General features: G+C 40.0%; 1 gene segment (V, D, J or C); it reads right to left on the reverse strand.

Annotated features, from left to right (window-relative positions):
* Positions 1-8990: 8990 nt before the first annotated feature.
* On the reverse strand, positions 8991-9513 carry LOC113838708. The segment is given in 2 exon segments: positions 8991-9334; positions 9459-9513. Coding segments are annotated over 2 exon segments (399 nt in total).
* Positions 9514-15657: the final 6144 nt, after the last annotated feature.

The following is a 15657-nucleotide window of genomic DNA, read 5'->3' on the forward strand; positions in this document are numbered from 1 at the left end:
CAGCCAATCATAGGGTGACACGTCCCAGGCGGCAGCTGCCAGCCTTTATTAGGGGACGGGATTCTTGGCTCGGGGTCTCCACTCTGGTAAGCTTATGCTCTCCTCTCAAGACGCATTAAAGCTTTACTGCAGAAGGATCCGAATGTCCTGTGTCGTTCTTGCTGGCGAGGCGATTGCGCGGGACATCTGGTGCCGAAACCCGGGAACTTGTTAACATCGCCGGCACTGCGGAGGGGCGGATTCAGAACTGCAGGGTGGTAAGTTCAGAGAGGTATGCTTTATTCTGACACCTTCTTTTTTGACTTTGCTTTTAATTTGTCACCACTATGGGATGGATCAGTAAAAGCCTTAATTCTAGTCTTTATTACATTGGTCTTATATTGTGCCCACCGTGGCTGGTGTTCCAGTTCTCGACCAAGCTTACCCCAGGTAGCCTCCAGCATAATGGGCTCTTCAAAACAGAGAGACCTAATTAAAAACTGTCTAGAGATTGAGGCTTACCGTCCCATGGTAGCAGAGAGTCAAAAAACGCTTAAAGAGGTACAGGATAATATATCAGAAACCGAACGAGATGAGAGATTAGGAGCTCAAAAAAGGAAGGACATGTCTAAGGAAAAAGGCCCTCCCCAGGATACAAAAAAAGGGGGAGAGAAAATAGGGAATAACCGGTCACACCCCGGTAAATTTAAGAGAAATAAAGACTCAAAACCTAGCCTCTACCCTACGGTGAAACTAGAGGCCTTGGAGCTGAGCAACTCAGACTCTGAGATTTTAGACTCTAGCGAGGAAACAGAGCTAGAGCAAGACAGATACCACCCCGATAGATATCGGCTGCCAAAAGTGAAAGCAAATATGAGGCCATCGCCTGTTAATCCAGCGGGTGTACTTCCATCAGCACCCCCATTATTTGGTACCGACTCCTTTTTACCATTAGAGGAGCGAAGGAAATTGCAGATGGCTTTTCCAGTCTTTGAAAATGAGGGGGCGAGAGTACATACTCCCCTAGACTATAATCAGATTAAAGAATTGGCTGAATCAGTCCAGAAGTATGGGGTCAATGCCAATTTTACAACAATACCTTAAATGACTTCCAGAAACTCTTGGGGGATATAAATTGGCTGAGACCCTTTTTAAAGATCCCCTCTACAGATTTAAAACCCCTTTTTGACATCCTGGAAGGTGAACCTCATATTTCTTCCCCCAGAAGCTTTACTCCGGCTGCTTGTCAAGCCCTACAAAAGGTGGAAAAGGCCTTACAGGATGCACAATTGCATCGCATAGATGAGACATTGCCATTCAGCCTATGTGTCTTTAAAAAGGCTAAGTTACCGACCGCCGTCTTATGGCAGCATGGGCCGTTGCTTTGGGTTCACCCAAATGCTTCCCCCGCTAAGATCATTGATTGGTATCCTGATGCTGTCGCGCAGCTCGCACTTCGGGGAATAAAAGCAGCTGTCGATCATTTTGGCAGGGACCCTCATCTCTTGGTTGTACCTTACACTGCTGCACAAATTCAGACTCTGACAGCTACATCTAATGACTGGGCGGTGTTGGTTACCTCCTTTTCAGGGAAAATTGATAATCATTTCCCAAAACATCCAATCCTACAATTTACACAAAATCAGGCTATAGTGTTTCCACAGATGACAGCAAAGCATCCAATCCCGAATGGGACAGTGGTTTATACTGATGGTTCCAAAACCGGTGTAGGGGCTTATGTTATAGGGAATAAGGTAGTTTCTAAACAATTCAATGAAACCTCATCCCAGATCGTTGAATGCCAAGTGGTGCTGGAAGTCCTTGAGGCCTTTCCGGGGCCACTTAACATTGTGTCAGATTCCTCCTATGTGGTTAATGCGGTCAACCTCCTTGAAACTGCTGGTATAATACGACCCTCCAGCAGAGTTGCAGGTATCTTTCAAAAAATACAAATTACCCTATCAAACAGGAGGTTCCCTGTTTTTGTCACCCATGTTCAAGCACATTCGGGGCTCCCAGGACCTATGTCCTCTGGGAATGATTTGGCAGACCGGGCCACAAAGTTGATGGCTGCCGCCTTGTCTACCCAGATACAAGCTGCACAAGAATTTCATCAGCGCTTTCATGTGACGGCTGAAATCCTGCGCCGTCGATTTGCTTTGACAAGGCAGGAGGCTAGACAAATTGTTACTCAATGTAAAAACTGCTGTGAATTTTTACCTGCACCTCATGTAGGAATAAATCCACGCAGCATTAGTCCACTGCAGATGTGGCAAATGGATGTTACACATGTTGCCTCCTTTGGAAAACTCCAATATGTTCATGTCTCAGTGGACACCTGCTCAGGCATAATTTGTGCCACGCCTTTGACAGGGGAAAAGGCCTCTCATGTGATTCAACACTGCTTGGAGGCCTGGAGTGCCTGGGGAAAGCCTCATATCCTAAAAACAGATAATGGGCCGGCTTATACCTCTCAAAAGTTCTGGCACTTCTGCAGACAGATGGAAGTTATCCATCTGACTGGCCTACCTTATAACCCTCAAGGACAAGGCATTGTGGAACGTGCCCATCGCACACTTAAGTCTTATTTAATCAAACAAAAGGAGGGAATGGGAGCATCCTTACCCTCGGTGACAAGAGTTGCAATATCCATGGCACTCTTTACCCTTAATTTTCTAAACATTGATGCTCAGGGCCATACTGCGGCCAAGTGCCACACCTCAGAACCTGAAAGGCCAAAGGAAATGGTAAAATGGAAAGATATCTTAACTGGTCTTTGGAGAGGCCCGGATCCTATTCTCATAAGATCCAGGGGAGCTATATGTGTTTTTCCACAGGATGAAGAGAGTCCCCTGTGGATCCCGGAAAGACTCACCCGAAAAGCCCCTTCGGACCTTCAAAAGTCGGAACTCCACCCTCTCCCAGGGAGTTGAGAGACGCTATTATCCAGATTAACTCCTGTCCTTGACGGAGAGATTGTCATCATAGATCGCTTCAGCTGTCTCCTATTTTAAGGAATGGGTGGGGATGGGATTGTTTGGTGCAGCCGTTTGCTGCGGATTGATGTTGCTTCTCTGGCTGGTCTGTAGGCTCAGGGCTCAAACTAAGAGAGACAAGGTGGTTATCGCCCAAGCGCTTGTAGCTTTGGAACAAGGGGCTTCCACTGATATTTGGCTAACTATGCTTAAGCAATAGGCCGCCGGCCAGACAGCTCTTGCACACCCGGAGCCTAGGCTCATTGCACAGGGTAGAGTGTCTGGTTTGAGCAGCCCATGAGGGATGTTGAGCAAGGCATCGCACAGAGAGTTGCCCAGTATGCAGGCTTCTCTGGGAGGCATGTTGTCCTGCATAAGGGTTGCCTGCCCTAGTCTCCCTTTCCCAGAAAAACGGCAGAGGACAGGTCGAGAGCGCTTCGGGTCAAGCTAACAGCCTGATGGCGACTCTTGTACACAGTCTTAATGTTTGATTGGGAAGGTACAACCTCTGCCTCTATCCCTCAACATATGGGTGACCTATTTGCTTGTAAAAATATAAAGCCTTATCATTAATTAATAAAAAAGGGGGAGATGTAGGGAGCCGTCCCTGCATTCTCCATTACAATGATGGCGCCTGCAGGCACTGAATGTAAATAAGATTATTGCGCAGGCGCTGGGTAATTTTCCATTCCTTGATCTCTGCCTATTCCGTGGCGTTATATGGCCTGATGAGCTGCAGCCAATCATAGGGTGACACGTCCCAGGCGGCGGCTGCCAGCCTTTATTAGAGGACGGGATTCTTGGCTCGGGGTCTCCGCTCTGGTAAGCTTATGCTCTCCTCTCAAGACGCATTAATGCTTTATTGCAGAAGGATCCGAATGTCCTGTGTTGTTCTTGCTGGCGAGGCGATTGCGCGGGACAGTGAAACCCTGGACAAGACCAATTTGGAGGCTTGTTCGAAGTTGTTTGGAAGATCAGAGATGTTGCAGAGCCATTGAGAAGGGGCAGGAAGTGTTAGAACAGTTGAAGGAGGAGCGCTCAATGATATCGGAAGAGGACTACTCTGAAGAGAGTAGTTTTGTATGTTATGCTATTGCTCCTATTAGAGAGAAATACCCTGCTGTGAGATGTGTCCACTATATGGATGACATTCTATTAGCTAGTAAGGAGTTGAAATTGCTGCACTTAGCATATAGAGATTTGGTAAAGACCTTGGAGAGGAAGGGATTATACATAGCCCCAGAAAAGGTCCAGCAGAATAATGTTATTAACTAGGAGCTAAGATAAATATTGTGTTGTGCCACAAAAAATAACACTTAGATTATATACATTACCAACTTTAAATGATTTTCAAAAATTATTTGGTGATATTAATTACAGTATTTTGGATGTCAACCTGATGTGCTCGTTACTCCTTATTCTGCTGCTCAAATAAAAGTTTTAGTCGAATCTTTGGATGAGTTGGCAATTCTAAAGTGTAGCTTTGATGGGGATATAGATAATCATTATCCTAAACATCCTATGTTAAATTTCTTTAAAGAGCACCTAGTAATTTTCCCAAGAGTGACTCGTAAAGAACCTATTAAGGGTGCTGTAAATATTTTTACAGATGGATCCAAGACTGGGTGTGGTACTTATGTAATTGGGGAGAGAGCCCCCAGTTGTTTGTCAATTTATACCAGGATCACCTCAAATAGTGGAATTCCAAATAGTTCTTAAAATGTTTAATAGGGTCCCTGAGGCCTTCAATTTGATCTCAGATTCTAATTATGTGGTTAATCTAGTTAAGGATTTAGAAGTCGCTGGAAAAATAAAGGTAAATAGTCCCATTCAAAATTATGTGAACCAGCTACAAAAAATTATTTGGAAGCGCTCACAACCCTTTTATATTCAGCATATTAGAGCGCATACTGGTCTGCCTGGAGCAATTAGTAAAAGGAATGATTTAATGGATAAATGTACCAGAATGCAGTTTGCATTCGCCTCCCTTCCATTGGATAGAGCTCAACAATTTCATTCACAATTCCATGTTAATTCTAAAACTTTGCAATGCCGCTTTGGTATATCCCGTGATGCTGCTCATGATATAGTTAAGGCTTATAAGGATTGTGTTACTTTCCTACATCCTCCAGTTTGGGGAGTAAATCCTAGAGGATTGACTCCACTTAAGTTATGGCAAATGGATGTTACTCATATTCCTGAATTTGGGACATTAAAATATGTGCATGTATCTGTGGATACCTGTTCTGGAGTGATACATGCTACCCCCTTAAGTGAGAAAAAAAACAAGGAATGTAATTGCCCACTGCTTAGAAGCTTGGGCTACATGGGGCATGCCACAACAACTGAAAACTGATAACGGACCAGTGTATATCAATGTATCCTTTTCTGCCTTTTGCAAGCAAATGCATATAGACTTGAAGCATAGACTTCCTTATAATCCTCAAGGTCAAGGTATTGTTGAATGAGCTCATCAAACCTTGAAGGAATGCCTAATAAAACAAAAAGGGGGAATAGGCCAAGGCCGCACCCCCAAGGAAAGAATATCTTTAGCTTTATTGACTCTTAAGTGGATGGGCATTCGGCTGCTGATCGCCATGATAGTGCCCTTCCCTGTACTAAGGGATTGGTAAAACGGAAGGATGTCATTACTGGACTGTGGAACGGTCCTGACCCTATGCTATCATGGGCGAGAGGGTCTGTTTGTGTTTTCCCACAGGATCAATCAGAGCCGGTGTGGGTTCCAGAAAGGCTGACAAGAAGAGTCCCTGCCTCTGAGGATGGTGAAAATCATAAGAAGACCAATGTACCTGATGCTGACGATCATGACGGTGATGCTGATCAACAAGACGACAGCAGAACCCCGATGGGGGATTCTGTCGGTGTTCCCAAAACCACTGCCAATCCGACATTCTGCTCAAGTTTTCCCTAGATTTTTTAGTAGCAATTTGAGTTTAAATTTACCTTTTTTGCCTTTAGACAAGGATATTAGTCCCATAGAGGGTAATGTTAGTTTTGGTTTGTCAGGGAATTTGTGCTTTTTTATAGTTAGTAATATTAGTCAGAATAATGATGGGTGCCCTGGGAGGAATTCTTATCCTTGTCAGTATCATTGCTTTATGGTGTATCTACAGGATGGGGTTTCACAGAGGAGAAGTAATGCCATGATTGCACAAGCCTTCGAAGCCCTGGAAGCAGGGCAGTCTCCTCAGGCTTGGTTAACGGTACTCAAAAGCTAAGTAATTACTTCCTCCACACAGGTTTCAAGATGTAGTACTGCACATGAAGTGTACACTTAATGAAGGGCAAGTCTGATTGCATATGGGTTGGTATCATTACATTGTCCCTTGTTTTCAGAGATCAGACCCCTACCCTTACCAGTTGTGCTATAAAATAAAAAAGAGGGAACTGTGGGGAGCCACAGCCCTAAGATGGCACCTGGCTGGATACCAGGTGGTCCGAGCTTAGCTGTAAACAAGCCTTATTTGGAAGTGCTTGAGTCATCTGGCGCGCTTCCTCCTTCTGTGGCCTATCCGGGATTGCCAGATGGCATGAGCTGATTGGGCACTGAGCATCTACTTAAGGGCTTTTGGGGGCTTGGAGAGGGAGAAGCTAATGTACAAGATTCTGGAATAAAACTGCTTGAAGAAGAGTCGTGGTCGTGTTTCTCTTGCTGGTCAAGATAGTTGCGACACCAAAGGATGTGACAGACTCTGAAGATCCCAAATGGAAGGCCTCACCCTCCCTGAGGAGCGATAGGGTATAGGATAGGTAGGGTGTTAGTGGGGGGCAGGGGGGAGGGGAGGGATAGGGGACTAGCATTGACACATAAAACAACCTTGTTTCTAACTTAAATAAAAAATCAAAAAAGAAAAAAACACATATTTATTTAGTACTGATGTGGCTACAAACATAGCACTGTACTTTTTGCAGACTTTTTTATTTGAATTAGAAACAAGATGGTTTTACATAACAATCCTATTTCCCTCTCCCTCCCCTCCTCCCATACCAATTCCCCCTAACTAAAACCTTATCTATCACATATCCTTTCTGCTCCCCCTGTATGATGAGGCCTTCCATAAGGTGTCATCAGAGTCTTTTGTATCCTTTGGGATAGGGCCTAGGCCCACCCCCATAACACTCTACTTTTAATTTGTATTTAAGAATATTAACTAAATCCAATAGCAATGTAAAATATGTCTTCACAAAATGAATCAGTACCACAATGAAATAAGCCATATACAGTTGTTGGCTTTTACCAGGATTTCAATCTTTCTGTCTTAAGGATCATTTCCACTTATCTCAAGGAATCCAAAAAAGAAGAGATCTGCTGATATAGTGCTAAGAGATCTGCTAATATACTCTGTCAGAAAAAAAGAAAGAAAAGCTCTCAGAATGTGAGAGTACATAAGTGTTAAATTCAGTGCACAGCTGACATTAATCACAACTTGGAAGTCTGCATTATTTTTGGAAATAGAAATGTTCTTGATGACATTTGCTGTATCACTATTAGTGGAATCAGAGAACAAATACAGATCACAACAGCATGATCAGCTGATTGACTATTAAACAAAGATGATAACAAGGACTATGGAACAGATGCAGATAATTTTCAGTGAAAAAGTAAATGGAGAAGAGACTGTGGGGTCACAGGGAAGCATGTGTTCCTCAAGACCAGAGACATAAAACTGTCCATATGTACTTAAATATACATATGATGTTAGGAGGAATCTATGAAGCATAGAAAAATGGGGAGCAGGAGAAAAGGAACAGAATGGGAAAGGAAAGAAGAAAAACAGAATAGGAATAAGGGAAAAGTGATAAACATGGTATCTGAAGAGAAATTCAATAAGAGAGGGAGGAGAATGAGAAAAAGGGAACAAGAGAAAGAGAAAGCTTTAAGTAGAAAGAAAAGCTCTGAAAAGCCAGAATGATACATCTGTGGTTAAGAGGGATTTCTGCTTGTGTAGAAATCTGAAGATCTCAGCACCAGGTTTGGTGACTCAAAACCACTCTAATTCCAGCTTCATGGTATCTGACTCCCTTAAAGAAATATTTTTGAGAGTTCGCATGAGAAATGATTTTCTGTGCATGCCATAGCTCAATGATGGGATAAATTATTAAATGACCATATGACAATCACTGAGTTTAAAATACAGAAGTCACTAGATAGAACATGTCAATTTGACACAGACTTCTTGTTAAAATGTAGAACATTACTAGTCCATGTAAATTATAGATGGAAATTTCTCATTTCTAATAAGCTGCCTCAGACAAGTTTGACAAGTTTGAACATAAAGACTTTTATTTATTAATGGAAATGAGAGTTATATATGTGTTTGGTCAGCTTAATTAGCCTGTTAAATTACATTTCAAAATACATTAGAATTTCCATTTTGTTTTCTCTATGGTTTATATAATGCTATTTTCTTCCTTATATTGTTTTTACTATAACCTATAATTAATGATCATATTTCAAAGAACAAATACACATATTATGAACCTATCCCTTGTCAGTCATTATCTGAAAATTCAGTCATATGAACCATAGTTTTGTTTCTGGTGTCAACACCCAGTGATAATCCTAGCTAATCTGAGGATAACGACATTATCCAGGCTAGACATTCCTTGTAGTGAGCTGTGTATTTTGAGAGAGCTGCTGAGAATATTACTTGCTGTCTCCTTCAGTGACTACAAGAGAAACAAAGCCACTTAATAGCAATTACTTATATTCTACCTCCTCAAATTAAAATAATTTCTTATTTGAATATGTACACTTGTTTATGTTTTCCTTTATGCAACCCAACTGCTGCTGACATCAGATGCATCAGTTATATTCACTTCTGTTCTTAAGCATTCAGGAAAGGCATTGTTATGCCTCTAAAACTGGACTGACAAAATGGAGAGTAGAGTGTGTAACAACTACTTTGTTCCATTCACAAAAGCTTCCATGTGGGCACCAGAGCCAGCTTGCATGTGAGACATGGTGTCAGCAGGTAAAAGAACAAGGAAGAATATCTGGTTCTGTTTACACTCTTACTTCTGCATTTCTGAGGGGTTTATGTCATGACTTGTATCACTGTGGTGATAGCTATAACTTTGCAGACAGTAGTAAACTGCAACATCTTCAGGCTCCAGGCTGCTGATGGTAAAGGAATAATCTGTCCCAGACCCACTGCCACTGAACCTAGTGGGAACTCCTGATTGCAAAGTGGATGCAGAATAGATAAGGAGCTTAAGAACTTCCCCTGGTTTTTGTTGGTACCAAGACATGTAATTGTTAATATTCTGACTTGCTTTACAGGTGATGGTGACTCTGTCTCCCAAAGACGCAGGCAAGGAGGATGGAGACTGGGTAACTTGGATGTCACATCTGGCACCTTAATTTGGAAAATTAAAATCAGATACCAATGAAATTAATAACATTATGGCAGGATTACCCTCAAAGACTACCAATAATGATCACAGTGTATTGAGATATTCCCCAAGGCCAATCCTCCTTACTTGTGAGCCAGAGCATCACCAGGCCCAGGAACTGAGCAGCAGTCCTCATGTCCATGTTGTGGCACATGTGATTCAGATAGATACCACTGAAGGGAGTCACCAGCTCCTTAAAATATACTCAAAGCAATGAGCTGTGCTGTGGGCACATGCAAATGATTATGATCTGGGCAGAGTTGAGCACTGGTGCAGAATTAGCTCCTCTCTGTGAAATCACAAGGTCTCTGAGAGTCCTCATTCCTACTACAGCAAAGGGAACATTCTTTCCTCTGACTGGAAAACGGGGTCTTTCTATATTTTGTGAGCATGTAATTTGTTTCCATACCCTCATCTAAGGAACCTCAACAAGTTTTCAAGCTCCTACCATTTAGTGCTTTTTATTATTATTAAGATCACAGATAATTCCTTTTTTAATGCAATTCATTTATATTCTAAGCAGGAAGTTGAAGTATAAAATAGTCATGAGTAACACACTTGATAAGGAAGAACAGAATTTGTGATGCCTAAGTGGTATTCTTTAATAACTCTTTTGCTTTTCAGGAATCCTTTGTCAAATTTGTTCTATCAGTGGTATCTAAAGTTACATATAATCTGTCTTTTCTTTGGAAGCAAGTGAGCTGCCATCCTAACTCTTTTTGTAGTTAAACACATCCACATAGTGGTCTCTGCACCCTTCATGATATTGTTTTCTTTGCACTCAATAATTCAAGCCATTGTGTTAAAAATTTGAGGGCTTCTGCTTGTGAGTTAGATGTCACGATTGTGCTCATTAAAATTGCATATCTAAAAGCAATTCTCTAATTTAGTTGCTGATAGAAATCCTATTTAAATGGCTGGTTAGGGCAATGCATAGATTTCACATTTATTACCTGGTGTATTTTTACCTAAAATGTAAATTTTCAATATGATTACAAAAGTTATATTCAATGGTATTTCCAAAATTAGCAATAGAAACCACTAATATTATATTTAATAAAAGACAGATCAAAAACCTTTACTTGTCTTTATTTTAAATTTATAATACAATGACATTAAGTTCATATATCTGTTTTAGGTCACTCCCCTGTCCATGAAATCACCCATAACCATGCTTTGCTCAAGAGGAAAAAAACAGCATTGTGCAAACAAGCCGGTGTTCTTTGGAGGATTCAGCACATGCTGTAAATGTTATGTATTTTTCTGCTATGGGTGGAAAGTTAATAGAAAACATGTGACAGCAAAGTAGAAGGAGGGAGGCTGAGTGTGGAAGTGTACAATTGTGAACACAGGACAGGAATATGGCATTTAACCAGGTAAGATGGACAAGAACTAAACCAAACATACGTGAAAATGCCCTGAGAAAGCCTTTTGCTTTATGTGCTAATTAAATATGTAAATCACAAAAATCATGGAAAGAAGCCGTGTTTGCCTAGTACTGAGAACTTGAATATTTTACTGGAGACATTTTTTACTAGTTGACATAGATAAATGTAGATTATACTCTCTGCCGCACAGCTGTTTAGTCCCAAATAAACACTCAGGGCTTATATTAATTACAAAATATTTGGTCAATGGCTCAGTCTTCTTATTGGTTAGCTCTCTCTTAATTAGTAAATCATTTCTATTAATCTGTGTATCTCCACATGGTCTTGGCTTACTAGTTATGACTGGGTTTCTTGTTTCTTCAGTGACCACATAGCATGTCTTTCACTCCACCTACTACCTTTTTCCATTCTCGTTTGGTTTTCCCACTTGTCAAAATCCTACCTATCTATTGGCCAAAACAGCTTTATTCATTAACCAATAAGAGAAGCATACATTCACAGCACACAGAAGGACATCCCCATCAATAAACGTTAATATGCAGATTATTTATCAATTTATTTATTTCTTTATATACAGAAATAGAAGCTACAAGGTCATGGGTAAGTCTGAGAAAATTATGTATTTAATATTAGATATTTTATATTTACATTTTATAGTTTATACATTATCAAAGCAAAATGATCTTATGAGACTTCATTGAAGTTTTTGATAAAACATTAATTATTTAAATAAATTAGCTAATAAATACAAGCATGTATAAATAGATGCATAAAAATGAGAAATTAGGATATGATCATTCATAAAATAGCATGTTCTACATTTGTCTGTAACCCTTACTATACATATATAAAAAAGAGTGTGTGTCTCAAATGTAATGTCATGGAAATGAAATAGCAATGTTAACCTCAATGTTGAAGTAAATATTAAAGTCATCAAATAAGACTTATGCATTTGAAGTTTTCTCTTTTAACCTATGACTTAAAAACAAAAAACACATGGTGATTAATTGTGAATCTACATTTACAAGCACACAAATGCAATTTGTAAGTGAATATGAATGGGGTAGAAATGCCACTTTGTGAGACTAAAGTGCTTTGGTACTAGTGAATCGAACTTAACATTAAATAACATCAAATTATTATAGATAAAAATGCTTATGATATTCAACACAGAAATTAAAGTGGGAAGATTAAAAGGAAAGAACATATAAGAAGGTAAATAAATAACAAAATTAACTGAATCAAATCTGGAAGATTTCTAACATGAAATAAGCAGAAGAACTGAGAAGCAAAATTGATGCTCCAAATGGAGAAGTAAGCTTCTGTGCTCTCAAGAGCAATGTTGAGGCAGAAATAGGTTCTCAGCATGGAGTATGACCTGATTATGAAGAAGTCCTCAGAGCAGTGGGCTGTGCTATGGGCAAATGCAAATCTTCAATGGCCGGGCATAGCCACAAGACTAGCCAAGTGAATCAATACATGACTGTGGTCTTCTGTATCATATGAGAGAGGCTGTACAGGTTTATTTGTAGAAATGTGATCCTATTTGGACAACAAAGAGCAACACAAGTCTGTTGCACCTTATTTTGATTTCTGTCATGTTTAATGTAGAATTTCCTTATTGTGTCCAATGTTCCTTTGAGGCTTCAGATTATACATCCGAATATCCATCCCCTTCAAACACAGATCTTTAAGTTGTATGAGTTTTCTCTCAGAAAGAAATCATTTATGCCCTTGAATAGAGTGTTTACTAAACTTGTATAAGTTATGGGCACAATATCTATTCCAGATAATAAGTGGATATATATCTTAGATTAGGTTTAGTGAAGAGGGGCACAAGATCTCTGGTAAGAGAGCATGTTAAGAAGATAAAATAGAAGCTACAAATGGGGAATTATGTATGTAGTGGGGTCTAGAGCCTGTTTTCATTGGGAGTAAAGATATGGTGAATTATGAGAGGTTGAATTGGAAGAATTTTACATTTACAGGCAAACACTCTATACAAGGCAGTGATAGTACAGGGTAAGAAAGACTCAGGGACTGACAATAATGATGGTCACAGGAGAGGTGCTAGAAGGAATAGTAAGTGGGTGTTTTAAGAAACTGACTGACCTGCAAATCAATGACACTGATGACTCTGACACCAAGGAATTACTTAGTGATCATAGTGTTTGTTTTGAGGGATATAACAAAGAGAGTGCAATACAGATAAAAATTATACACCCAGACATAATTCTATGCATTTATATGAGTATATCTCATGTACTCACACCATATATGTATGTTTCAATTAAGCAATAAAATAATTTTCACAGAGACAAAAGAATGGAAATGTATTCCACAGTTGGCAGCAAAGGCCTAAAAATATGGTTGATATGTAAATGTTTTTCATTTAGATAATTTTCTGACTATTATGGAAACTTTCATTAAATTTAAATTTTTTTCAATATATATGCAAGTAGTTTTCCCTGCATGTATAACACAGGTATGTCAGGAACACAAAGAACTCAGAATAGGGCTTCACATCCTTTGGTACTGAACTGGTTTCAAGCCACCATGTATGCAGGCAAAGGGAATTGAACCAGGGTAATCTCTGAGAAAAAGTTGTGCTCTTAAGTAATGAGTCATCGTTTCAAAGAGTCGCTGAAAATTATAATTTTGCTTGGCTTATGACCCTCTTGCAAAAATGTAATAATATTTAACATTTCCCCCTTTCATTATCTGTCCTTGTATGTCTCCCTAAACACATACTGACTACCACATTTTCTGATGCATTTCACAGAAGCATGGCATAGAACATTTACACACAGTTATTACATGGACTATATTTCTTCTCTACAGACAGGCAGAAGTATATCCATTGTTACTTGAGTACCAGATGAGGAAAGCTGATGATGGAAGAAAGTCATTGCACTCACCCATCACCTAAGTGATTCAATGAGGAAGCCCATCTTCTGTCTTGTTCTCTGGGAAAACTTCACAAAGAACACTCATTTTATGGTGGGATTGACAAATTGCCTGGCATCTATCAGCTAGCTACCTATACAACCTGCATGAGGTTGTATTCTCAAAACATTCTGCAGGTATTATTGAACACAAAATATAATAAAATGAAGAGAAATTTGTTGGTCCCTGACTACCATAGATTATTGTTTCTTCACACTCCTGTGGAAGTCCATTTTCTAGCACCACATTGTCTTGGATCAAATAACACCATAGCCCATATATGATCTAATTCTTGGACTAATAGTTAAATTTCCATAGCATCCATAATGCATAATCTATAGAAGTTTGTGAAATTAGATTATCCACAAGGAAACAATGTCAATACTAGGGCTTGACTAATTCTGATATCATGGATTAGTTCCTTGGAGCATAGTCTATTTACTGATGACTGAATGATAGGGAAACCAGATATTACAGTGAAGCTCATGTAGTGTGGAGAAAGTTATCCTTATCCTTCCCACAACATTATCAAAAGACTTTGGTGATATCACACTCACAATCACATTCATTCACAATAATTTTCTTCATGACTCCATAGGAGTGTTGTGGTCTAATGTCTCATATGAAGAAGCTTTGGACAATCTTCCAAAGAGGAGAAAATCAAAGGGAGAACATTAATTTCCATAGGTTAATACCACTGCCGATATTAACAATGGAAAGTGAAATCTGCACTCCATCTGGACAGCACACTAGAACTGACTCTGTTGTAAGGAACACAGGTGACCTGGCCCTGAGATTATGAGTTGAGGAGAGCTATCCCCACCTGCCTTCCTTCCCATGTACATGTATGCCCCATACAGCGATGGGGAGAGAGTGTCCTACACTTCTTCCAGGTAAAACAGTAGGACACAGTGTTGGTTATGCTGGTGCTGGCAAGCTGGATCTGACCACCTGAGAACAGGAGAAGTGGTCCCTCCCCTTGCCACAGGCTTCACTGTGTGAGATAGCTGAGGCACTGATGGGGAGCTTATCCCAATAGAGATGATGAAGGAAATGTAGCAGCTGACCTTCTTAGGTACCACCCAGGTCCAGAAACAGGGTTGTGAGTTAGTTAACCCCACATCCAATGGATCTTTGAACCACCAGAGCATGTGAAGGGGACAAAGCTACAGGATCTCCATGATGCAGGACAAAGACACTATATCCAAGAGGCATTCAAGAGACAGTGCATTACTGATAATGTACCAGAAGCCAGAATGTCATTCATCCAGCAATGAACACTTACATTCAAAAAGATTAGACCGATGGGCAAGACTCAACAGGCCACACTACAACTTCCAAGACAAGATTGTTTTTCTTTTTTAACTTTGCTGTTGTTTTTGTTTGTTTGTTTTGTTGTTGCTGTTCTTTGTTTGGTTTGGATTTTTTCTTTTAAATGTTCTTTTGTTTTAGGAGGGAGATTTCATGGATAGATGGCAGATACAAGGGGACAAGGAGATAAGAGGGATAGGGATGCATGATGTGAAGTCCACAATTAATTAATAAAGTATTTTTAAAATGGACAAAAGAGTTGTCTCAGTAGACACTGAAGTCATTCCTTATCTGTCTTTCACTTGCTATAATGATCCTTTGAGATCAGTGTGAAGATATTGTATGTCAGCCCTATTATGTCAACCGTTTTCTCTCAGAGTTTGTAACATGTTTGCTTTCTATGCCCTTTTTGTTGTCAACTTTACAAACTCTACATTCAGGTTAATGGATATACCATTCAGCAGTTGAGCAGCAACTTACTACACTACAATGGGTGCCACCTGAAAAGTAAGCAGGAATGACATTGATCTTACTAACCAACAAGAGTATTGATCTGGAAGCCACAGAAGCAACACACTGATAAACCCTCCTCTATGAAACAGAAGAAAACATGTGTTGACTTTGTAGCAGCTGTCATGATT

This window comes from Cricetulus griseus, unplaced genomic scaffold (assembly GCF_003668045.3).
Source record: "Cricetulus griseus strain 17A/GY unplaced genomic scaffold, alternate assembly CriGri-PICRH-1.0 unplaced_scaffold_164, whole genome shotgun sequence".
Taxonomy (NCBI): Eukaryota; Metazoa; Chordata; class Mammalia; order Rodentia; family Cricetidae; genus Cricetulus; species Cricetulus griseus.